Raw genomic sequence first — 25,586 nt, 5'->3', positions numbered from 1 at the left:
ACTGGATAATAAAAGGACTCAGAGGCGAGGCAGGCAGAGCAAGCCAGTGCAGGGACATGGCAGCCTGCGGACAAGAGTGAGGGGGCAGGAAGGGAAAGGGGGAAGAACAGAGGTGAGGGGGTGTGCGGGGGCGGGAACGTGAGGCAGTGGGAGGAAGCGGAGCAGCTGTGGTATTCGGAGCAAGTATAAATAGCCGCCTGGACAGAACTTGGCCAAACAGGGCTTTGCAGCTGCAGCGGCTGTGCGGGCAGGCCTGGCCACTGCTGGCCACGGAAGGTGCAAACTGGGCACGGAGACAGGCGGTGGGCAGGCACGGCCCCTGGGCTCTGACCCGACAGCCCTCGCCGTCACCACGTCTCTGGATGCCCTCCCGGCCAGCCATGCTGCTGGGTGGCCTCCTCCTCATTGTGGCCACCACGACGGTGGCCCAGCGGAGGGGGCAGGAGGCCGGCGGGCGCCGCCGGGAGCACCGAGTCCAGCACGGCCAGTGCAGCTACACCTTTGTGCTACCCGAGCCTGAACCCTGCCCACCCGAGCCCGAGGCCTTTGGGGGCCCCAACAGCCTCCAGAGGGACTCCCCGGCGGCCGCACTGAACCTAGGGGACTGGCCAACCCAGCGGGTGCGACAGCTGGAAAAAATGCTGGAGAACAACACGCAGTGGCTGCAGAAGGTAAGGGCTGGGTCTGCAGCGGGGGTGGCGGGCAGTGAGCAACCGGTGAAACATCTACCCCGAGGCCTGCCCCGGACACAGATGGCCAGACTGATAGAGTCCTTGTCTCTGAATTGTGCAGATGGGGGTGATGAGGCCCAGAAAGAGACGAGCCTGAGGCCACACAGCAAGACTGGGCAGAGTCAGAGCTGGAAACCTGACTCCCTCACTGCCATTCACTCATTCATCCCAGGCGCTGGGGATACAACAGTAAACAGAACAGTACATCCCCTTCTGGACTAGTGGAGGAAAGAGGCAATAAAGAGATGAACAATAAATATCTACTCTGCCATATGGTAAAGCAAAATGAAAAAGGGAAAAAGGCAAGGAGTGACCAGAGGTGGCTATTTGAGGTCAGATCATCTGAGAGGACTTCTCGGAGGAGGTGACATTTGAGCCCAGAGAACAAGCGAAGTGATGGAGCAGCCCAGGCAGGTTTTTGGGGGTAGGGCATTCACAGCAAAGGGATCAGCAAGTGCAAAGGCTGTGTGGTGGGACTGTAGTACCTGGGGAACAGCAGGGTGGCCAGGGTGGCTGGTGCAGAGAAGGAGGGGCACAGAGGGGTGAGGGACAAGATCCTAGAGGGGAGGGGAGGGCAGACCTTGTCGGACCTGGGGGGCCACTGGAAGGACTTTGGCTCTTGCTCTGAGCATCGCCGGAGCCATTGCAGGGTTTTGAGCAGGTGAGACACAACTGATTTAGTTTTAACAGAATAGACAGTAGGGGTCAGATTCACTGCTGGGAGACCAAGGAAGAGACCACTGTAGCCACCAGGCAAAAGGTGATGGAGGTGGGGAGCGGGACAGGGCTGGGGGAGGGGGTGCGGCCAGTCAGATTCTGATATACTCTGAAGGGGCAGTGAACGGGCTCTGCTGATGAACTGGATATGGGGTGGCAGAGATCAAGGCGTCGAGGACCCCACTATGCCAGGGCCTCTCTAAGGTCTCTGATCCTCATTCTTCCAGCGGACACTCTGAGCACCTACTCTGTGCCAGGCCCTAGGTGAGGCATTGAGGTATAGAGGTGAACGAGGCAGATTTGGCCCTGGGTGGGGTGGGGTGGAAAAGGCATCCTGTGGTGTCCAAGATGGGGAGCAGTCCCTCCTTACCCCACGGTTTCCACATTGTTCAAATCATTTGCCCGATCGGCAAACAATATTTCACTCCGCAGATACACATATTTGACGAAGCAGATTTGTGCACGCACTCGAATACACACTTAAACTCTTGTCTCATTCCTGTCCTGACCATCTCTCTCCCCAGCCCCCACTCACCATCTTCCCATAGTCCCTACCTACCAGCCCTCTGCCACTCCTGCCCTGCAACACTTCCAGCTGCCACCATCCCACCCCTGGATCCCCCGTCAAGGGAGTGCTCGGCCTCATACACCGGATCCCAACCCAGAGGGCTCCATGCTGCCCTGAAATCAGTGTGTGTCTCTTCAGGCAGCTGTTTCCAATCCCAGAATGGTCATGCCAAACCTCGCCTCCTCCTCAGGCCTCCATCTTAACACCCCCCCACCCCCATCGTCTCACCAGACCACGGACCTCCTACTTCAAAGAGGAATAGGGCCTGCCCCACACGTACAGATTCACCTGTGCACCCACCAGTCCCCAGGGCCTTTCTCTGGCTCAGAGAGAAGACTTCCTCTGTGGGCCAAGGCCAATCTTCCCTATCTGCAGGTCCCATCTCCTGCAGCCCCTCAACGTCCTTATACCAACCATCCCCTCTTGTGTCTCTAACAACTCCTCTCTCTCTCTGCTGTTCCTTCTCCTCAGTCTTTAATTGCATCCAAGTATCTCCCATGTTAAAAAAAAAAGAAAGAAAGAAAGAGGAAGAGGAGAAGGAGGAAGAGGAGGAAGGAGAACAAGCCCCTTCTCCAACCCACACCCCCTCTGACTTCTGGCCTGGCTCTCAGAAGTCCAATTCCTCCTCCATTCCCTCCTTTCCCTAAGTAGCCTCCCACTTCCCACTTGCTACATCCTATGGCCACAGCTTTGTCTTCGTCTTACTTGACCTCTTGGCAAATTTAATATTGCTGACCAATATGATCTTTCCAGAAACTGTCTCCCTCAGCCAGTCCTCATCTACTACTCTGACTACTTTCCCTACCACCACCCTGGACCAACCACCTCCCTCTCCTACCTGGATGGCCATCACGGCCACTGCCCTGGGCTCCATTTCCACCCTGACTCCCATAGTCCATTCTGCACTCAGCAGACAGAGGGGTCCCGTTAAAACCTAAGCTAAATCCTCTCCTCAGTACCCTCCTGGGGCTCCCATTCTCCTTACTTATTCTCTTATTGAGTAAAAAAAGCCCCTAGTGTCCAGAACATCCCTCACCCAGACATGTGGCTCACTCCTGACCCACTTCAGGTCTACTGCTTAAATTTCACCTCCTCAGAAAGGCCCTGCCTGTCCATGCCATTTAAAATAGCCACCCTCCTTCTGTCACTCTCTGTCCCTTTACCCAGCTTGGCTTTTCTCCCATAGCACCTAGCACCACCTGTTCTTAAAAGCATTTCTTTTGGTCTGTGAGCTCCAAGAGGGCAGGAGTCATGTCTGTTTTGTTCACTACTGGGTTCCCAGGGCCTAGAATAGTGCCTGGCACACAGTAGGTGCACATAGTGGGTGCACAATACATGTCTGTTGAATGGATGAATGCAGGGATGCTCAATGGTCCTCCAACCTCTCAGGCCACTCCTGCTCCTCCCCAACCCCCACGCTGTGCCCCCACTTCTTGCAGCACCATCTCCAACCTGCCCCATGATGACACCAAACCAGCATCTGATGGGCTCCTGATCTCCCCTCTGAGGGCTCACAGCCAAAGTTGCCTGAAACTCAGCTCTTCCCTCCCCCACCCACCTGTCCTGTTGAAGGTATTACCACCCAGCCAGCAGGTCATCTGTGGCCCTGGGGTGTCCTTCACCCTCTCCTCACCCCCAGGCAGCAGGTCTCATCCATCCTGTCACCTCAGCTTCTCAGCCCATCCTCCTGTCTTCCTGGCTGCTGTCCTGGCTCAGGCCTTGTCACCTCTCCCCTGGACACTGCTCTCACCTCCCACCTGCTTTCTTTACCCCAAGTCTCACCCTCTTATCCATCTCTGACTCCCCTGGGTCCCTGGTGCTTGGATAACTTTGGCTGAGCCAAATGATGGATTTAAACCAATGGTTTTCAGGTTAGGAGGTTACCCACCTCGCCTCTTCATCTGACAGTGGTGTCCTCTCCAGGCATCTGTGCACGTGGCCTGATAATCCCAGGCAGGGGTCATCGTGGAGTACTGTGGGGCTAAAGAATACCGATATGGGAGTCAGGCAGACCCGAGTTCACATCCCGGCCCCAGCACTTACTTGCCACATGGCTGTGGATGATCAAGGCTCTGTTTTCCCTTCTGCAAAGTGGAGAAAACAGCACTATGTTACGGGAGTTGCTGGGAGGATCCGTGAGACCGCTCATGTACCACTCTCAGTCTGCTGCCAGACAACAACATGTGAAGATGTGAGTAGCTCACCTGGGCAAGGATACAGTAGCTCAATAGGCTTTTACTTAGTTCAACATCATCTCTATTTGGAGCCCTGCACCACTGGGTGGGGGAAGCTCAGTCCTGGTCAAATCAGTTCAAGGGTGGCTGGTAACCTCGGGGCAGGTAGTGTCACTTGTCCGTGCTGGTGTTCTCAAGGGTCCCCAATCGTGCCTGGTTTCTGTTGGGGTCCAAGCAAAGGTTTGTTGTGCCATCTCCTGGGTACCCTTGGGTTGAGTGCTCCCTTCACGCTCTTTGGTCTTTGGGTTACTGCCAGGTCACCCTGTGCCAGTGGAGCCACAAGGTCAGACCCAATGGCAGTCACTTTCCTCTGGATCCTGTCACCTCCTTGGGCAGCAGCATAGCCTAGAAGGTGAGAGCCCCAACTATGGAGCCCAATTTTTGGGATTTGAGACCCATTCTGCCCTTTTCTGGCTGTGTGACCTAAGCCAAGTTGCTTCACCTCTCTGAGCCTCGGTTTCCTCACCTGTAAAATGTGATGACAACACTATCTACCTCTATGAAGATTTAATGAGATGATGCATATGAAGTCCTTGGCCCGGCACCAGGCATACAGTAAATTCTCAATCAATATTGGCTGTTTCTATTAGGAGTTCTCCCTGGAAAGAAACATGAATCCTGCAATTCTTGAGTCCTTCATCCCTGAGATGAGACATGTGTCCCCTGGTTCAGGGATATGAGGAACCTGAACAGTCTTCTCTCCCTCCAGAGATGGATGCTTGCTACCTTCTGTGACCATGATCTTCCTTTGGCTCTTCTCTTGTGTGTTCCCTTGGTCTGGGCTTATCTCAGAGTCTTTGAAACTTGAGGGCCTCTTCTTGGCTTCTGTTGTAATCTCCCAGAAGAGAAAAAAAATGAGTTTCAAAATATTCTCACACCATCACCATCGGGGATGACCAGGGGTGACTGGGGATGACGGGCCTCCCAGACTGAGCTCCTAGCACAATTTATTCAGCTGGGAGCGTGCAGGGAAGAGCCTCCCTGTTGCAAGCTCACCGTGGCCAATACCTGCTCAGCCTATGCCCCCAACCCCTCTTTCTGTTCCCAGTATACAGGTGAGCAAACTGAGGCCAGAGAGGGGAAGGAATTTGCCAGAATTGCACAGCAGTGAGATCCAAAGTCCACTTCTCCAATGTCCAGGTCCCTTCTCCAACTCTGCAGGGTGTCAGGGAGGTGGGGGAAGCCAGATCTGAGATAATGGGGTGCTCCCTTCTGCTTAGAATTCTCAAATCCCCCACTCTCTTCTTCCAGCACTTCCACCTGTGCTCAGGGTACATGGGGGCGCCCCCCCCCCCCCCGCTCCCTCTCCCCCTTCCTCACTCCCCTCCACGCATCCCTCCCCTTCCCTTCCTTCTACTGGTCTCCTCTTCCTCTCCTCTCCCTCCTCTTCCCTCTCTCTCCTTCTGGAAGCCTCTGCCCCAATGACTCACGTCTGGAGCCTGGTGGGCTGCACATCAGCTCTTGGCTCTGCTCCACTCCTTCATCTGGGTGAAGAGCTGCAGCAGGAATGTTGGGGGGGGACAGTGGTGGGGGGACAGAGCCAGCTGGAGAGCAGGCTTCCCTCACTGGGCCATGCATCCCAGTGGTTAGCGCCTGGCTCCTGAGTCTACAACAGACGGACTAGGCCTGTGAGCCTCACTGAGAGACGGAGAGTGAAAGCGCCTACTCCTGACCTTTGATGTGGGGTCAAGAGAGGCAGAGCCCGGAAAGCATCTGCCCATAGCGGGTGCTCGGTGAAGGCCCCTGCTTGTCCTGTCATGCCCGCAGTGCCCCAGGCCTCACAGCCAGGAAGTGTCATATTCGGCCCTCTCCCATGCCCCCCACGGGGACCTGTTCTCTTCACGTCGGAACATGAGGAAACACACGTCCCCAGGCTCCTGTCCCACCTCCGGCGCCCGAGGGCAGCAAAGCTTCCGCTGAGTCTCCGGGGTCCCAGGAGCGGGGCAGACTCTGAACCCAGAAACCGTGGAGCTCTCCACTTTCTCACCTACCAAGAACAGCTGGCCCTCTCTGCCTGTCCTCCTGTGTGTCTCTGCCTCGCTCTCTCTCTCTCTGTCTCTCTGCCTCTTGTCCGGGGGCTCTCACGGTGGCCTGACTCACTTTCTCTCACTCTGTGGGTGCCTCTGCCACTCTCATTCTCTCTCCTGTCTGGCTGGCATCTCCCTGAGTCTCTCCCTGTCTCTTACTCAGGTCCCCCCTCACCCCTAGGCCATCCATCCCTCCTGCGTCTACTGCCCTGGCTGTCCACATGCTCTGTCCACACTGAAGGATCCAGGACACACCGGCCCGATGGCCAGCACCCCACCCCTCAGCCAGGCTCCTCTTTCTCGTCCCCTTCTGCACCTAAAGCCACGCAGGGAAGGGTCGGGGCTGGGCAGGAGCCCCCTAGCCTCTGCTGTTCACTCCAGGTCCCTGACGTCAAACCTCAGAATAACTCAGTCCCTCGGCCCAGTGGTCGCGAGGCCTTGCCTGCCTGGACGTGGGTCAAAAGCACATCCAGCGGGAGCACAGCGTGGGGTCCTGGTCCGGCCCAAGATCCTCCCAAACTGGCCGGGGCTCCCAGCTGCCCTGGCCTCCCCAGGCTGCCCGTAAATTCTTGGCATTTTCAGCCTTCGGTTATCCAAACAAGAAATGAATCTCGGTTGCCGAACAAAATGTCTTGGGGTTTGATTTCCTAACCTCACCACTGGCTCCTCTAAACAGTTTGGGGCTGGGGAAGGGGGTAGGGAGAACAGCATCTGCTTCTTGGAAGAATGGGATTATTTTTCCAAGAAGGGAGCCTAGAAGCAGCTGGCACAGATGCCCTGGGCCTACGGACGACCGGGGAGCAATGGCAGCGCAGCCCCTCACGCAGGATTCCCCAGAACAGGCCACCCCACGCGGGCCGGCCCTGTGCTGCTGGCTCTCTCCTCCCGGGCCCCAGAGCTCAGCTGGGCTGGGATATACGCAGACCCTTTCCCTTTCACTCCTTGGCGGGGAAACGTGAGAAAACAGGCCCCAGGTCTGCCCCTAGGCCTGCACCTCAGCCCAGACTCTGGCCTCTGCGCATTTGCTTAACCCCGGAGTCGGCTCTGAAATGTCTGGAATGGAGCCGGAGTCAGGGGTCACATCCCAGGGGGGCCACCGACCAGCTGTGGGCCCTGGGGAAGCCACCTGCATCAAGTAGCTCCTCTGCAAAGTGGAATTTAAAATACTGCCTCCCAGCGAGAGGGCAGGATAAAGAAACAGAACAGGAATTACGGCCAGCGTTTATGGAGTACTTCCTGTGTGCCAGACGCTGTCCTACGTGCCTTGTGAGAATTATTGCATTGGATTTTCACAATGAGTCTATAAAGTAAGATTATTTGCTCATTAACAGATTTAGAAACTGAGGCACCAAAAGGTGAGGTGACTTGCCAAGGTCACACAACCAGGAAGGGTGAAGTCAGGTTCGCACTCGGGCTGTCTGATGCCAGAAACCACGCTCTCAACACTTTGGCCGATTCCTGGCTAATAAACAAGACATGTCCATTGTGACCTGGTCTCTGGGTACCCAGCTGGGGCCTGGGGAGCAGATAGGCCCTTGGCCATCAGAGGGAAAATTCACAGGTGCTAGATTTTCCCCCACTCCCAGGAGGCCCTCTAGGGCTCTTTTGCCAGAATAAATTCAGGTAACACCTCAGTCACCAGGGGCAGCCCTTGAAAGCTGAAGGGAACCGCAGACCTCCATCTAGGCATCCTCTCTGTTACAACCTCCATCCTTGGCCCAGGGCCTGGGGTAAATCCCACAGATACTGAGTGTGGGCCTTGGCGTCCCACTGACTCAATCTGAATCACATCTCCACTGCTTGCTGGCTGTTGTGTCCTCAATCACTTTGCCAGTCTGTGCCTCAGTTTCCTTGTCTGTGAAACAGGGACACTAGTAGAAGCCACTTTGCAGGTTGTCATGGAGATTAAGTGAATTAGTATACATGTAGGGCTGAAGACAGCACCTGGCATAGAGTCAGAGCCCAGGGAAGCCAGCTGTTGAAAACACACTCGAGATGCTCAGCACAGGAAGGGAATCCATCTTGGAGTCAGCACAGAAACCCAACTCCAACTTCTCTGCGTCCTGCCTTGTGTGATCTTGAGAAAGCCCCTTTTTCTCCTCCCTGGGCCTCAGTTTCCTCATCTGCAAAGTGGGGAGCATGAAAACAAGTACCTCAGGTAAAGGCAAAATGAAGTAAAGCATACAGAGATCTAGTGGGATCTGCAGGTGAGGAGCTGACTGGGGACTCCTGAAGCTGAAAGCAAAACTACTTCCCTCGGACAGAGGAACAGAGCCTCAGAGGCTTAGGCTGGTGGAGCCTTGTGGCCCTTCGCTCCTGACTCCAGTCCAACACTCGGTCTACGCAGTGGGGCTGAAGGAAGTAAGGTTATTCCCAAGCAGCTGAGGGGAACCCCCATAGGAAAGCTCTGCAGAGGCTGTCAATGGGCCCCCGGGCACAAAGATGAGCTGGAGAGAGGCTGTAAATGGGGCGGCTGGGGCCTCTTCCTCCACAGTCATGATGACCTGGGGTCCACGTCCAGCTCTACCTCTTGCCAACAGCCTAGTTGTTTTTCTTAGCTTTTGACTAATTTTCAGCATGCAAAAATTGGGAAATATGGACGTGCGCGAAGATGCAGAGGGAGAAAAATCACTGTCATCCCGGTCCCCTGATCATCTCCTGGTTAATTTCTTTGCTGATTTTATTTATTTATTTATTTATTTATTTATTTATTGGCTGTATTGAGTATTCATTGCTGCTCACAGGCTTTCTCTAGTTGTGGAGAGTGGGGGCTACTCTTCGTTGCGGTGCGTGGGCTTCTCATTGCAGTGGCTTCTCTTGTTGCGGAGCACGGGCTCTAGGCACGTGGGCTTCAGTAGTTGTGGCATGTGGGCTCAGTAGTTGTGGCTCAAAGGCTCTACAGCTCAGGCTCAGTAGTTGTGGCACACAGGCTTAGTTGTTCCAAGCCATGTGGGAATCTTCCCAGACCAGGGATCGAACCCATGCCCCTTGCATTGGCAGGCGGATTCTTAACCACTGTGCCACCAGAGAAGTCCCTCTTTGCTGTTAATTCTATGCATTTTAAATTTTTACTGAAATGCTTTAGATGTATGAAAAGGTAGAGAGAAAAATCAAATGAAATTTCTAGTCCCTTTAAGCTCCTGCCCCTCTCCTGCCTCCTTCCCCCACCAGAGGGAATTCAGCGTTGATGACCTCTTATTCCAGGTCCCTCCCTAACCGATGTGTATTTGTTTCCTATATAAGTGTTCACACTGTCTATCTCTTTCTACCATTTGCTTTTGTTCACTCAACCTTGTATCTGTGAGATGTATAGCTCCGCAATGTGGGGAAAGACTGAGTCTCAGTGTTTCCGTCTGTAAACTGGTGACAATGGTAAGCACATGCCTGAGTTTGCTGTGAGGCCCAAATAGCTAGTGCATGCTGAGGTCTGGGAGCGTGCCTGGTGCTGTGTCTGCTTGCAGGGAAGTAGGAGATGCTGTCATTGCTTCTTCTCTTTCGGGGAGACTGCATTGCTGTGACTACTCCACACACAGGACTGTCTGTGTGCCAGGCACTATATACGTGTTTTACGAACATAGACTCATTGAACCTCATGACACCCTAAAAGGTGAGGACTGTTATGATCCCCACTTATTGTGAGGAAACTGAGGACAGAGAGTTCACACATCTAGGAAGTGAGGGATGTAGGCTTGAACCCAGGCAGGCTAGCTCTAGACCTCACACTTTTTTTTTTCTAATATTTATTTATTTGGCTGCATCTGATCTTAGTTGCAGCACATGGAATCATTACTGCACGTGACATCTTTCATTGTGGTGCACAGGCTCTTTGTTGCAACTCGTGGGCTTCTCTCTAGTTGTGGTGTTCGGGCTCCAGAGCACACAGGCTCAGTAACTACTGGCACATGGGCTTAGTTGCCCTGAGACATGTGGGATCTTAGTTCCCCGACCAGGGATAAAACCCCTGTCCCCTGCATTGGAAGGCAGATTCTTAACCACTGGACCACCAGGGAAGTCCCCAGACCTCACAATCTTAATCACTACACAGACCGTCTCTCCATGCCACCCATTTTACAGATGGGTACCCTGACCCTGGGCGGGGGAATGACTAACTACATTCACCCCGGGACCTTTGGCAAGGACAATCTTGTTTCTCCTCCCTAGTGGTGACAGGACACACAGCATGTCAGAAACCTCATGAAAAATCCATGTGTCCTTACAGATACGAAGCTCTGGGATTATGTGCAGAAATACAGGCCTGCACACATGCACACATGCCCAGTTCTGAACTTAATTTGCCACGTAGAGTGTTCATTCCTCCATTCATTTAATCATCCCCTCCATTGATGTTTACTGCAAGCTAACATGCTAGGCATTGTGTAGGTGACGAAGATTCAGCAGTAAGCAAGGAAGACTCAGTCTTTCCCCTCTGGGAGCAGAGGAAGAGACACTAACCTAGTAATTTCTCATGTGTGATGATCAACCATGATACATGCGGTAAAGGAGGGGCTCACGTGTTCTAGGAGTGGATAATAAGGGGGCCCAACCTTGATGGAGGGACGGCTCCAGGAGGAAGGACAGAGCTGAGATCTAGAGTGGATTAGCAGTTCCTAAGCAAGGAAGAGCAGGGGAAAACATTCCAAGCACAAACAGCAAGTGCAAAGGCCCTGAGGTGGAATGGAGCAAAGCAATTTCAAGGAAATGAAAAATGTTCAGTGTGACTGGAACGCAGAGAGTCAGGAGAGTGTGGCCAAGATGGGACCAGCATGTTCATCAGGGCCCAGACCCAACCTCCTTGGGCCTGACCCTGCTCTCAAGTCTCTCAGGTGCTGGGAACTGATGTGGCCAATTTTGTGTCCTGCCCCCAGCGATGGGCAATGCAATAGACATCTGGACTCCCCTCCTTGTCTGACCCTGGTCCTATCCCCGTCACCCTGTCTTTAAATCAGCCTCACCCACTAGGGATGCGGAACAGGTGAGTGGAAAGAGCTTAGCCATTGGGTTCAAATCCTCACTCACATTACCAGCTGTGGGTAATGCTTGGCCTCTCTGGGCCTCAGTTTACTCATTTGTCAAGTGGGGAGCAATCTCTCTTTTCCTCCAGGTTGCTGAGGATCAGATGAGAGCTGAGTTAATTACACATCAGAATTTCACTGGCAGGAAAGCCTGGTGCTGTGTGGGGAGACACCCCAGCAAGGCCTTCCTCCATTCCCCCAGGTGGAGCTGGGGCTGGGAAGGGGTGTGGGGATGCTGTCATGTGATCACTTCAGTCAAGCCAGCTTTGAAGTACAGCCTGAGAGAGTCACTGCCAGACAGCCTGGATTTGCCCCTGATGAGCTGTCTGTCCTTGGACAAGTTGCTTAACCTCTCTGTGCCTCATCTGTAAAATGGTTGATAATATCTCCTACCACAGAGGGTGGTGACAGGGATTTAATATACATAGTGGTTAGAACAGTGTTCAGCACATAAAAAGCACTCAGTAGACACTTGCCAAGCAAAACGGACACACCACCCCACTCCATGTAAAGGCTGATGCACAGGTGGCAGGGAGGTGAGTGACTGCAAGAAATGTGCTTCTCTACTTCCTCTTGATTAAACTCCCAATTCCTACACTTGGGGGAATAAGGAAGCCTCATCTGCTGGGCCTCATTGTAGACAGTCTTCCAAGATCAAGGTTTAGACACAAGCAACCACAAAAGGATGGCTGGATCTGCCACAGCTCTGGCAGCCCCTCCCCAGCTTATGACAAGGACCCACATCCGGGTGGCAGAGGCACCCATGCTGGCCCCTCTGCGAGGAGGAATTAATGAGCCCTATTTTCTGATGGGGCCACTGAGGCTCAGAAAAACTCCATCACTATCTCGGAAAGGAAACCAGCGCCTGACTCTCAGCTCCATGCACCAGGCCCACGCTAGACTCAACGCTGCAGCAGGAAGTTTGGCAAAGCCGGGCCTGTGCCGGGAATCACAGCCCGAGCTGAGAGTTGAAAAGCTCATCCCTCCTCAAGAGCCCACTGGTCCCTGACACTCTCCACCCCTGGCTCCCTGCCCACTCGCTCCACTCACTCTGAGCCCTGACCCAGAAGAAAACCAACAGAATCTTCTGCAGGGAGGAGCACAGCCGAGGAAGGCTGGGCCTGGCGGCTCAGAAAAAAACAAGATAAACCCCCTCTGCCTTGAGTCAAGGGGTCAGCGCCTATGTGGGCCCCGAGGGGATGGGAGGGGCTGGAGCCAGGCAGAGGAGCAGGGGCCAAACTTGGCCATCAGACTCACAGCCACAAAGTTAGTTCCATTGGGAAAAGGAGGAAAATGAAGCCTGGGGATGGCAGGGTGGGATGTGATGGGCCAAGCAAAGGGGGCAGGGCCTGCAAGCAAGAGGATCTGACCTCTGTGACCTCTGCAAAAGCACTACAGTAGTTACCTATTGTGGCATAACTGATTACCCTAAGACATTCAGCAAGTTAAAGTAACCACAGACATGTATTCTCTCTCACAGTTTCTGAGAGTTGGGAATTGGGAGCAGCTTAATAAGGTAGTTCTGACTTGGGTTTTTTCCATGCAGTTGCACTTGGATGTCAGCTGGGGATGTGGTCACCTGAAGGCTCGACTGGAGCTGAAAGATCAGCCTCTAAGGTGGCCCCAGCACAGGGCTGTGAGGGTGGAACTGACTGGTGGCGGGAGGCCTCTGTTACCCTCCAGATGGGTCGCTCCTCAGGGCTGCTTGAGGGTCCTCAGGACATGGCCGGCTTCCCTCAGAGCAAGAGATTCAAGAGGGGGCAAAACAGAAGCCACAATGTGACGATGTCACCATGGGCTCACCACCAACATTTCTACAGTATCCTGTGGGTCACACTGGCCAGTCTGACTCCACTGGGGCACAAGTACCGGGAAGAAGGGTCATTGGGGCTTCCTTGGAGTCTGGCTGCCACCAGCACCCACTGGAGTGGTGAAGGTTGTGGTCTCAGGAGCCCAAAGGCCATGTGCCAAGCCATCCTCTGCTACTCAGTAGCTGTGACACTTGGGTGACGGGCTCATCTTTTCTGAGCTTCTTTTCCTTGTCTGTGAAGTGGGGGTGATGAGACAGCCAAGGACTAAACGGGCTAAGTAAGGCCCTCAGGGCCATGCCTGGCGCCACCCTGCAAGCAGGAGCAAGCCTGCTGTGGTCACTGCTCTCTCCCCTGTACCCCGCAAGAGTCCTGGCACTTCTGAATGAGTTTGTTGAATAGAAAAATGAGCCCCGAGATTGTGTCATTTCTCCTGTAGATACCCCAAGCTGGCACACCCTCCGCCCCCTTGCCGTGGGCCTCCCTCTGCATCTCCTCCCTGCCCTCCAGCCTCTGTGCTGGCATTTCTTCCCCTTTTCTTCCTGCTGTTGGACCAGTGGTCTCCCCAGCTTTCTGATCCTCTGGCCATCCCTCTCACAGGGCTCCAGGGGCAGCCGGGGCTGGGTCAGGATGTCCAAACTTATTTCTAGCAGCCGAACAGTTATTCAGTGGAAATCCAGTGCCCCTTACATAAAACGGACCCATTCATTCTTTTTAACAAATAATTACTGAGCACCTCTTACGTGCCTGGCACTGTTTGAGGCACAGAGGGTGTGGCCATGAACAGGGCAGCCCTGTGTTCCTGGGGCTGATATTCCCATGGGGGAAAGAGACAAATAGGAAATGACTACAGTGATTTCAGATGCATGACATGCTATGAAGAAACCACAGTCATGGCAGGTGGAGTAGGACTGGGGGCGCGGTTACCTTTGATGGAATGGCCAGGGAACACTTCTCAGAGGACGTGACACTTGTGGGCAGACCCGAAAGTCAGAAAAAACTGATGGGAGAAGCTCTGGAGCTCCTGGGATTGGGGCGTGTGAATGCGTGTTGGAGGATCTGAGTAGGTAACCCGCTGGCTCCGTGGCCAGACCCCAGGGCCCCTCCTCCACACGCAGTGTGGGAACCACACACACAACCTCTGCCCAGGGCAGTTTGTCCAAATCACAAGTGTACACACCCTTTCACTCAGCAGTTCTGGTTTTAGGGATCTATCCCCAAGCAGCCTTGCAGGAGGGTTAATGACAAGTGGACGGGATGTTCTCAGCAGCCCTGGTGTGATGGCAAAAGCCTGGAAGTGACCTACAGCCCCAGCTATAAGCAAACAGTGGGGGCTGTTAAAACAGCAAGGCAAGTCTCTCTGGATGAATCTAGAACAATCTCCAAATTATATTAAGAAAAAAGACGCACGGTGCAGGATGGTGAGCTGACATTTTTATAGACTAAAAGCAGAGAGATGTAAGCATACTTACTGCTGGTACATGCTTGGAGTTTCTCTGATAGGAAACCCGGAAGCCCCCCTTTAGTAGCCTGTGAGTAGGGGAACCAGGGCAGAGCTTATATTACCCATTCAAAAAATTAAAATTAAAATTACAAAAATTTGCGTTTAAATTGAAACACATACAGAAAGCCGTCAAAGCTCTGACCTTCCAGATGTTCATAGGTCTGGCTAGACAGGGCCGTAGTTCTTGTGTGTAGTCTCTTGCAAGTTACTTCCCTGACTGGGGCCTCAGTTTCCCCATATGTGAAATGGGACTGGGCTGAGTTGGCCCTGCAGGTCCTCCAGCCTCACTAGGTCTCTGTTCCTGTATCCCTCCCTGTCTGGGGCCCGGTCCCTAGTGAACTCCTGCTGAAGCCCTTTCACCTTCATCAGGCTCTTAATCTCTGCCCTTCCCACCTTGGGACCAGAGTTCAGCCTATCCGGCTTCACCCTAATTTCCACCCCATCTCAAGTGTAGTCTGATTGGGACCCTGCTTATTGGGGCAGGTTTGCCTGTTTGCAAAGCAAAGACCTTTTGTCCTGGAAAGAAATTTGCAAAGAAGTCTGGTTCTCTCTAAGTGATGCAGGAGCTACAGCAGGTTTTGAGCAAAAGGTACTGTGACCTGACAGGTTTTATTGGGGTCTCTCTGGCTATTGTGTGGACCATAGATTGGAGGCTGGGGAGCAAGGCTAGAAGCTGAGAGCACAGCAAGGAGGCTGTGAATCCCTGCCAGAGATGATGGAGGCAGGGACCTGGGTTGAAGAGGTGAGCCAAGAGAGAAGTGGTTATCTTGCGGATGTGATCCAGAGTATAGACCACAGATTGGATGTGGGATAGGAGAGAGAGAAAGGAGTGGGGATGGCTCCACTGGGCTGGGCATGAACAACCAGAGGATGGCATTTACTGAGAGATGAAATCATTTGACCAAAGCTCAGAGATGCAGATCTGGGACCGAAAACCGGGGTCTCTTGATTCCCAGTCCAGCGGTCTTCATCTCTCTTTCCCCCGCCTCTCCGCAATTTCCTCAGCAGGTGTTTTGGGGGAGAATCCCTGGCCTTCCTGTACCCTCACACACAGCTCAGTTCACAGAAACCCCTGATTCAAGCACAAGCCTGAGGCAGGACACCCAGAAACATCAAGAAGCAGAAGCCGGCAGCAGGGCTCGCACAGAGTCCTCTGGGCTCCCTGGAGGGAGGCTGAACCCTGGGTCCCGCACTGGGGTGGAGGTGGGGGGGACCACTTCTACCTGCTTGGCCCCTGCCCTGACCCTCCTTGCCCACCGGACCCGATCTCCCAGCCTCCAAAATCGGCAGGCCTGGGTATGAATCCAGCAGCTGCCAACTTGATGGGTGAACTTGGGGAAGTGTCTCTATGTGTCTGAGCCTCCATTTGCTCGGGCCCTTTTCTATGAGCTCCACATGCTTCTCTCCTCGCTCCAGGAGAGCTACAGCGGGTTTTGAGCAGAAGGTACTGTGACCTGACAGGTTTTATTGGGGTCTCTCTGGCTACTGTGTGGACCATAGATTGGAGGCTGGGGAGCCTCCACAAAATGGCACTGTTACCACCCCACCTATTTATAGGGAAATGGAGACACAAAGGCTGGAAGTGGCACGCCATGAGGCAGCTAGGGCTGGGATTTCATTCTCTTTGTAAAAGCACTTCTCTCCTTTCCTGCTGTTCTGTTTCCCAGTGGCTGTACCATAGAGCCACACGGGGTAGTTTATTTCAGAGCTAATTCTTCCAGGAGGGAAGAATGGAATGTCCAAACCATTCATTCATTCAACTTAACAAATACCCATGGAGCACCTAGAAATTGCCAGACATCCTTCCAGGCACCAGAAGAAAAGGCAGGAAAAGTCCCTGCACTCTTGGAGTTAGTGGGCCCCTGGGCGGGCACCGGTACAGAGACGTGTGTGGGAGGGATTTTCAGAGGTCTCAAACTTTCCTGTGACCTGGACCCCTCTGTCATCTGGTAAAGCTCTGGACCCTCTCTCAGAAGAATGTTTTTAAAAACATAAAATTAAATGCGTAGATTTACAAAGGAAACAGGTTACTTTGAGATACAGATATCAAATACTTTTAAGAACAGATGTGTGATACAGTCACATACTGCTTCTGTAGTAGTCCATTAAATAACAAGCCCTAGTGGTGGATCTAATGACGCTCCATCGTTTTGAGGTTGTGATGAGTATAAACAATATGTTGTAAAGTTCCACGACCACTGGAGTGAGACACGGGAATATCTATGATTTCTACTGATGACAAAGTCATGGGCGCTACCACCGCTGTAGTAATTTGTGGCCTGTATTCATCAGTGTGGGAAAAGCTCAATTCAGTTAGAGATTAGCAAAATAAAAAACCAAACCAAACAAAACTATTTCCCACCCGAGTCCATGGAGTCCCTGAATTCTATTCACGCTCCCTCAGGGATCCAGGGATACCTGTTAAGAACTCCCGGCTGATATACTGGCTTTTAAATATTATAGTAATTATATCTGTACATGCAGACCTTGAAAATATTGCAAGTTCAGCTCCAGACTGCTGAAATAAAGTGACTATTGCAATAAAGTGAATCACATGAATTTTTTCATTTCCCAGTACATACAAAAGTTATGTTTACATTATATTATAGTCCATTAAGTGTACAATAGTATCATGTGTTTAAAAAACTACATGCCTTAATTAAAAAATGCTTTGTTGCTAAAAAATGTTAACCATCATCTGAGCCTTCAGGGAGTCCTAATCTTTTCACTATAATAACATCAAAGATTATTGATCATAGATCACCATAAAAATGTAATAATAATCAAAAAGTTGAAATATTGCAAGAATTAACAAAATATGACACAGAGGCATGAAGTTAGCAAATGCTGTTGAAAAAATGGAACCAACAGACTTGGTCAACACAGGGTTGCCACAAACCTTCAACTTGTAAATATACACAATATCTGCAAAGCACAATACAATGAGGTAGGCCTGTATACATTCTCATTCTATTTTTTTTAGAATCCAAACAATTTAGAGATACAGAATATTAAAAAACAAAACAAAAACCATCACCATCACCTCCATTCTAATCTCCTTCCCTGAAGCAAATCACCACTGTTAAGAGTTTGCGTCTCCTAGGCCTTTATCTGAGTATATGTAAAAATACATCATTTGGAATTTTCTTGCACACACGTGGCTCTGCGCTGTAGGTAACGTTCTGCATCTTGCTTTTTTCTCGCAAAAGTGTATCTGGGGCATCTTTTCACATCTGCCCCTGATGACGGTCAATCTCGTTCTTTATAACAGCTGCTTGTAGCCCGCGACGTAGACATACAAAATTTTTCATGTGTCTCATGTGTCGATTACATGAACTTGCTCCAGGCCCTTTACATGGGTGGTGCCCGGAATCTCCCCTACAACCTGAAGACAGGAGCTATGATTATCTCCATTCCAGAGAAGTGGCCCAGATAGAGGTAACTGCCCAAGGTCATGCAGCCACTAAGCTAAGGCTCATCATATACAAGGCACTATGCTTTCTGCCTTGGCTTATTATCTGTCGTTGACAAAATGCTTTTCTCAAATATTTCCACAAAAGAGACGAGCAGAACGTTGCATTGTTTTTGATCTTCTTTTTGATTCTCCTCAGGGTCTTTGCACTTGCCTTTCCCTCCCTCTGGTATTCCCTTCCTCCTGGCTTTCCCACAGCTGGCTCCTTCACATCCACGCAGCTCAGATGGCCCCTCTGGTGAGGGTTTCCCTGCCATTCTGGCTAAACTTGCCCCTGCGCTGACTCAATGCCCTGTTCTCTTTTCTTTTTTAATATATTTATTTCTTTCTTTATTTATTTATTGGCTGCATTGGGTCTTCATTCCTGCGCGCAGGCTTTCTCTAGTTGTGGTAAGCGGGGTCTACTCTTCGCTGTGCTACTCTTTGTTGTGGTGCACAGGCTTCTCATTGCAGTGGCTTCCCTTGCTGTGAAGCATGGGCTCTAGGCACATGGGCTTCAGTAGTTGTGGCACGTGGGCTCAATAGTTGTGGCTCACAGGCTCTAGACCGCAGGTTCAGTAGTTGTGGCACATGGGCTTAGTTGCTCCGTGGCATGTGAGTTCTTCCCAGACCAGGGCTCGAACCCATGTCCCCTGCATTAGCAGGAGAATTCTTAACCAATGTGCCACCAGGGAAGCCCTCCCTCTTGTTTTTCTTATTTTCTTTATAGCATCCATCACTATTGGAATTTAACTGATGTAGTCAAAGGAAGTATCCTGGAATCAGAAAACTTGCCAATTTTGTTCATTCCCAATTCCATAGTACCTAACACAGGGCTTAGCACATAGTAGTTGCTCAGGAAATAATTTCTGAGTGACTACATGAATGAAACTCAGAGGGTGAGGGATTAGTTTGAGGAAATGCATTTATTATTACAACACATATCTTAGTATGGGATGTTTTAGGGAATCTTGTATTGTTTATTGTATATTTCCACATGCAGTGAAATTCACCCTTTTAATGTACAGTTCTATGAGTTTTGACAAATGTATATAGTCATGTCACTGCCACCACATGATACAAAATACTGCCTACACCCCCAAAATTTCCCCTGTGTCCCTTTGCTGTGAATCCCCACCCCCAGGCCTTAGCTCCTGGCAATAACTGACTCTGATTTTTCCAGAAAGTCATATGAATAGAATCCTACAGTATGTAGCCTTTTGAGTCTGGCTTTTTTCATGCAACATAATTGGAGATGCCCCCAGGTTGTTGCATGCATCAGTAATTCATTCCTTTTTATTGCTGAGTACAGTTCATGGGATGAATGGACGACAGTTGTTTATCCATTTACCAGTTGAAGCCTTTTTCATTTAGATGATGCAGAAGAAAAGCAGGCTTGAGTGGGTATCCTTGCCCACTGACACTGCTCGTGTCTACATGCTCATCCCTAGTCTGTCCTGAGTACCCTCCTTCCTCCCCCAGCCCCTGCCTGTCAAAACTCCTTTCCTCTCCTTCAAGGCCTTTTTCAAATGCCCTCTCCCCAAAAAGGAGCAGTGTTTCTGTCCCCATGTCACAGGTGGGTAACGAAGGCACATAGAAATGTAGCCCACCATTGCTAGAGGCCCACAGCTAAAGCGTAGCAGAGCCAGAACTCAAACACAGGCCAAGGGGAGGGGGATAGCTCAAGGACCGCAGATCAGCCTCTTTGCAGGCCGGAGGGGTGGTGGGAATGCAGGCCCCCATTCCCCATCTCAGCCCTGAGAGTTTACCAGCATGAAGATGGCAGAGAATGGGGAGGTGCAATCCTGAGTCGGGGTGGGAGGCCGCGGCAGATCCCATCCAGTGTCTGTTCCTCCATGGGATTCTTCCCCCACCCTTCCAGCTGGTGCCTGAGCCCTGGGCTGGGCCCAACCCCCACCACACAGGCTGACATTCGTCACCAGGGCTGCAGGCTGGCTGAACTGGGCCCATCTTGCCCAGATTACCCATCCTAGGGCCCATGAGCATGCATGGCAAATTGGGTGATGGGCCTTTGCCCCACCCAGCCATTTGCAGCCACAGGACAAGTGGGAGACTAATAAGAGTGCTTAGGGAGCTCCCATAGCTTGAGAGGACCCCAAGCTACCCTGCAGCCCCAGCCCTGCTCTGCAGACCTGAGGAGGCCCCTGGACAGGGAGTCTTAGAACACAGCCCACCAGCTGGTGACCTTCCACAAGTCTTCGGGACTCAGTTTGACCATCTGCAAGTGGGAATCTTGAGGGAAAGGTTTGAGAAGGTCTCATGGCAGGAACAAACTTGCTGTTTGACTGAGGGGAGCAGGAGCTCAGAGCCTGGGAGTCTGTACTGTAAACCAGGCTCCAGGAGGCTTGCAACACGTGGGATAGTCTGAGGGCAGCCTCGGTATAGCTTTGCTTACCCTTGTGCACGTGGATGCAGCCTGGGCCACATGTTAGCGTCTCCAGGGAGTTGACAGAGGCAAGGTGGGGAGGAAGAGCATGACGAGCTGACCTGTGGGGATGCCCGTAGCCTGGCTTAGGATGCTGGGACGTGAACAGGTTGGCAACTCACACTGGGGTCATCGTGATCAGAACTTACTAGTGGATTGAGTGCAGCGGGTGACAGAAAAAGAAGAGTCAAGGTTGAGGTCTGAATTTGGGGCTTAAGAAATGAGTGAGGCCATTTACTGCGATGGAAAAGAGGGAGGAGAATGGGGTGGGGAGGCAGGGACAGGGGTGCAGTGGGAGCAGGGGAATCAAGGGTTCCATGTTGGATGCTTCTGCCTGAGATGCATTTGGAAGCCCATGTGGCGACGGCAAGCTGGTAACACAGGGGAGAAATCTGGGTGGAATGGAGACTGTGCGGTCAGCATGTAGGGGGATGTGAAAGTCCTAGGAGCCACTGGAGCAGCAGGGCCCTGAGGCATCTGGGGCCTTGGGCCCTTTGACATCTGGTCCTGGATTCCTTGTCAGAATATTACTTTTAAATGCATAACATAAAAGCATAAGAACACCCAGTGATATTGAAACAGAGTGGGGCCCTGTGGGGCTCCCAGGCCCTGAAGCTGAGTGGGGCCTGAGCATGCAGGCCTCCTCTTGTCCACCCTTTCTGTAGGCAGGACTCCAGCCCCCATGACCTTCCCTGAGCTCCAAAGGGCAGATTTGAACAGTTGCTAACCAAGGGAGGAGCGGCCAAGAAACTACCTGAGGCAAGACTAAAGGGGCCAGGGAAGCGCATGAAGATCAGGAGACCAGAAGACCACCTGGGAGGAGATGACTACCTGAGCCGAGATTAAGGGAGTGTAAGCCCTACTCACACCCTAAACTTGTCAGACCCCGCCTTTGAACCACTTTTATAAAACTCTTCACCAAATCCTCTGGGGTTGAGAACATAGTTTTTCAGCAGAAACTTGGTGTGTCTCCTCTTTGCCTGGCAAAGCAATAAAGCTGTCCTTTTCTACTTCACCCAAAACTCTGTTTCCAAGGTTTGATTTGGCACTGGTGTACAGAGAGGCCGAGCTTTCAGTAACAATATTGCGATTATAATCAAAACATTAAAAATTAAACCTGTGCTATAGTTATAAAATTATCCAGTGGTGGGTTTGAGAATGTCCATCATTCTGAAGTCAGTATTTTAAGATACTGTAACATCTGTGCTGTGATATGAAAATATTTGTGATGTATATTGGTAATAAATTGCAGGATCAGCTAGTAGTGCTATGATTTGGGGCTGATGCTCATAATTGAAGGAAATACCAAATTTTAATTACAGGTTAGTGAACAAAAATGTGATTTTTCTCTCATCCTAGTTCATGGATCCCCTGAATTCTCTTCACAGGCTTTGTGGTCTCCCATTAAGCACACTTGACCTAGGGAGAGACTATTAAGCACCCTTGACAAGGGCCCAGGACTGGGCCATGAGAGCCCCCCAAGAAGTCAGAAAAAGGAGGAGTCAGAGAGAGGGTGACGGGAGGAGAGGGGAAAGGAAGGGGGAGGGGAGGAGGAAAACTAGGGGAGGGTGCATCTGGTAAATACTTCCAGAAAATGGGAATGACCATATGGGTTGACTACTGCTGAGACGGAGAGCAAGCTGAGGGTATAGAAATGTTCCCTGACCCTCTCTTGTCAAGGAGGGTTGTAACAAGGTGTGTTAAGAGTGAAGTGGCTCCCTGGGGCTGGGGACATGTTGGCAGGTACACAGGATTCAACAATACGGATTGTACTTCTTTCTTAAGTGTGGTAAATGCACAGATTTTATTATACTACTTTATGTTTTATGCATGTGTGTGAAGTACACCATAATAATATTATTAATTTTTTTAAAAGGTGGGGACTTCCCCAGTAGCCCAGTGGTTAAGACCGTGCCTCCACTGCAGGGGGTATGGGTTCAATCCCTGGTCGGGGAACTAAGGTCCCACATGCCACATGGTGAGGCCAATTAATTAATTAATTAAAATAAATTAAAAAAATAAAAAGGCGACCATCAGTCCCTCCCATCAGGAAGCACGCACCAGCCTCCTAGATAGCTTCCTCCACAAGAGGGCAGACAGCAGTATCAAGCAGTATCAGCAGTATTTCATCTTGTGGAACTGAAAACCACAGCCACAGAAAGATAGAGAAAATGAAAAAGTGGAGGACTTTGTACCAGATGAAGGGACAGGATAAAGCCCCAGAAAAACAACTAAATGAAGAGGAGATAGGCACCTTCCAGAAAAAGAATTCAGAATAATGACAGTGAAGATGATCCAGGACTTTGAAAAAAGACTGGATGCAAAGATTGAAAAGTTTACCAAAGACCTAGAAGAATTAAAGAGCAGACAAACAGAGATATGCAACACAATAACGGAAATGCAAAATACACTAGAAGGAACCAATAGCAGATTGACGGAGGCAGAAGGGCGAATAAATGACCTGGAAGACAGAATGGTGATAATCACTGATGTGGAAAAGAATAAAGAAAAAAGAGTGAAAAGAACTGAAGACAGCCTAAGATACCTCTGGGAAAATGTTAAACACACCAACATTCGCATTATAGGGGTCCCAGAAGGAGATGAGAGAGAGAAAGGACCTGAGAAAATACTGGAAGAAATTATAGTTGAAAACTTCCCTAACATGGGAAAGGAAATAGCCACCCAAGTCCAGGAAGCACAGAGAATCCCAGGCAGGATAAACCCAAGGAGAAACACGCCAAGACATATAGTAGTCAAGCTGACAAAAATTAAAGACAGAGAAATGTTACTAAAAGCAACAAGGGAAAAACAACAAATAACACACAAGGGAACTTCCATCAGGTTAACAGCTGATGTCTCAGCAGAAACTCTGCAAGCCAGAAGGGAGTGGCATGATATATTTCAAGTGATGAAAGGGAAGAACCTACAACCAAGAATACTCTACCCAGCAAGGATCTCATTCAGATTCGACGGAGAAATCAAAAGCTTTACAGACAAGCAACAGCTAAGAGAATTCAGCACCACCAAACCAGCCCTACAGCAAATGCTAAAGGAATTTCTCTAAGTGGGAAACAGAAGAGAAGAGAAGGACCTACAAAAACAACGACAAAACAATTAAGAAAATGGACATAGGAACATACATATCGATAATTACCTTGAATGTAAATGGACTAAATGCACCAACCAGGAGACACAGACTGGCTGAATGGATACAAAAACAAGACCCATATATATGCTGTCTCGAAGAGACCCACTTCAGACCTAGGCACACATACAGACTGGAAGTGAGGGGATGGAAAAAGATATTCCATGCAAATGAAAATCAAAAGAAAGCTGGAGTAGCAATACTCATATCAGATCAAATAGACTTTAAAATAAAAAATATTACAAAAGACAAGAAAGCACATTACATAAAGATCAAGGGATCCATCCAAGAAGAGGAGATAACAATTATAAATATATATGCACCCAGTATAGGAGCACCTCAATACATAAGGCAAATGCTAACAACTATGAAAGAGGAAATGCAAAGCAGAAAAAGAGACACAGATGTAGAGAACAAACACATGGACACCAAGTGGGGAAAGCAGGGAGGGTTGGGGGGAAATGAATTGGGAGATTGGGATACCAAATTGTACACTCTAAATATATGCTGTTTATTGTCTGTTAACTGTATTTCAATAAAAGTTCTTAAAAAAAATAAATAAAAAATATAAAAAGGCGGGCGTGGAGATGGAGGTGAAAATGGAGACAACTTATTCAAGAAGTTTTGTTGTTTGGAGGAGCAGAGAAATTGGAGACACAGATAGAGAGGGCTATGGAGTCAAGGATTTTTTTTTCTTTAATTTGTAGCTGGGATCCCTTGGAGCACATTTGCGTGGGGGGAGGGGGGAGAGGGCGCTGATGGTGCAGAGGAGGAAAGAAGGGACCAAAGGGACAAAGGCTTGAGGAGCTCGGATGTGCTTGTCTCCCTGGTCCTCAAGTCCCCTTTGTGACCTCTATGCCATGGGTTCTCTCACTTGAGCGAGCATCAGTTGGCTGGGCCTCTCCCCAGAATTTCTGATTCAGTAGGTCTGGAGTGAGACACTTGCATTTCTCACAAGCTCCCTGGTGATGCTGCTCCAAGGACCACACTTTGAGAACCACTGCTCTAATCAACACCATGTGAGCCCCCTTCAGGATTTGACATTGCACTGCAATGGACCATGCCCCTTCGAAAGCACTCAGGGGTGGAAGATAATCGGAGCAGACAGTTGAGATGGAAGAGACTAAGGAAGAAGCAGCTGGAGCCTGACCCCCAGCCAAGATCACTGCCTCTCCCTGGGAAGCACCAGTCTTCCCAGGGACCCTGGGAGCTGCCCTGTTGGACCTCCTGGAAGACTGAGTGATAGGAGTAGGGAAGGAGCCAGGGCTGTGGGGTAGAGAGGCCAGCAAGTATGCCAAATGGAGAGGGAGTGGAGGAGGGGCACCGGCTCTCAGTCCTCAGGCTCTGAGCCCTGAGAACACACTGTTCACCTTTGCAATTTGATCCTGGTCTCACGCCAGACCAGCTTCTCTTGCTCTTGGGAAAGAGAGCAGCTCTGTCAAAGAAATGAACATTTGCTTGTCAGATCCCAAAACATCTGAGCTGGGAGAACCCTTGGAGACTGGCCAGTTCGGCTCCATTTCACAGACAGAGGGGGCCAGAAAATAGAAAGTTCAGCTTGGTGGATGGACCACAAACTATTGTACAGGGAAAGACGCATCTCCACTTCCTGCTGCTGGCTCAGCCCTAGAAAGCTGGGTAAGGGGCTTCAGACTGGGGGCTATGCTCTGACCCTTGCTGCTTCCCCTTTTCATTGACTCTTTGAACACATTTTTTTTTTTTGAGCACACACTGTAAGCTAAGCTTTGTGCTAGATATGGAGATAAAGTAGAGAGCAAGGCCAGTCCCCTGGCTTCATGACACTGACATTCAAAGGGTAAATTTAAAAAGGCAATAAACAGATAAATACGTAACACAAAGACAGGGAGTGATAAGTGGTAGGAAGAGACCTGCAATGACATGAGGGAGTGAGCTTTATAGATGGTGTGGGGGTGGGGAGGATC

The 25,586-nt window shown here is 50.7% G+C and overlaps 1 protein-coding gene across 1 annotated transcript in view; it reads left to right on the top strand.

Annotated features, from left to right (window-relative positions):
• Positions 1-362: 362 nt before the first annotated feature.
• ANGPT4 (angiopoietin 4) overlaps positions 363-25,586 on the top strand; it is a 44,816-nt gene continuing 19,592 nt past the window's right edge. Inside the window, exon 1 of the mRNA XM_057702273.1 lies at positions 363-671. Coding sequence (XP_057558256.1) covers positions 363-671 — 309 coding nt within the window. The remainder of the gene's footprint in view (positions 672-25,586) is intronic.

Source organism: Hippopotamus amphibius, chromosome 12 (assembly GCF_030028045.1).
Source record: "Hippopotamus amphibius kiboko isolate mHipAmp2 chromosome 12, mHipAmp2.hap2, whole genome shotgun sequence".
In the NCBI taxonomy this organism is placed as follows: Eukaryota; Metazoa; Chordata; class Mammalia; order Artiodactyla; family Hippopotamidae; genus Hippopotamus; species Hippopotamus amphibius.
The sequence above is the reverse complement of the archived record's forward strand: the minus strand, read 5'-3'. Positions and strand labels throughout refer to the sequence as shown.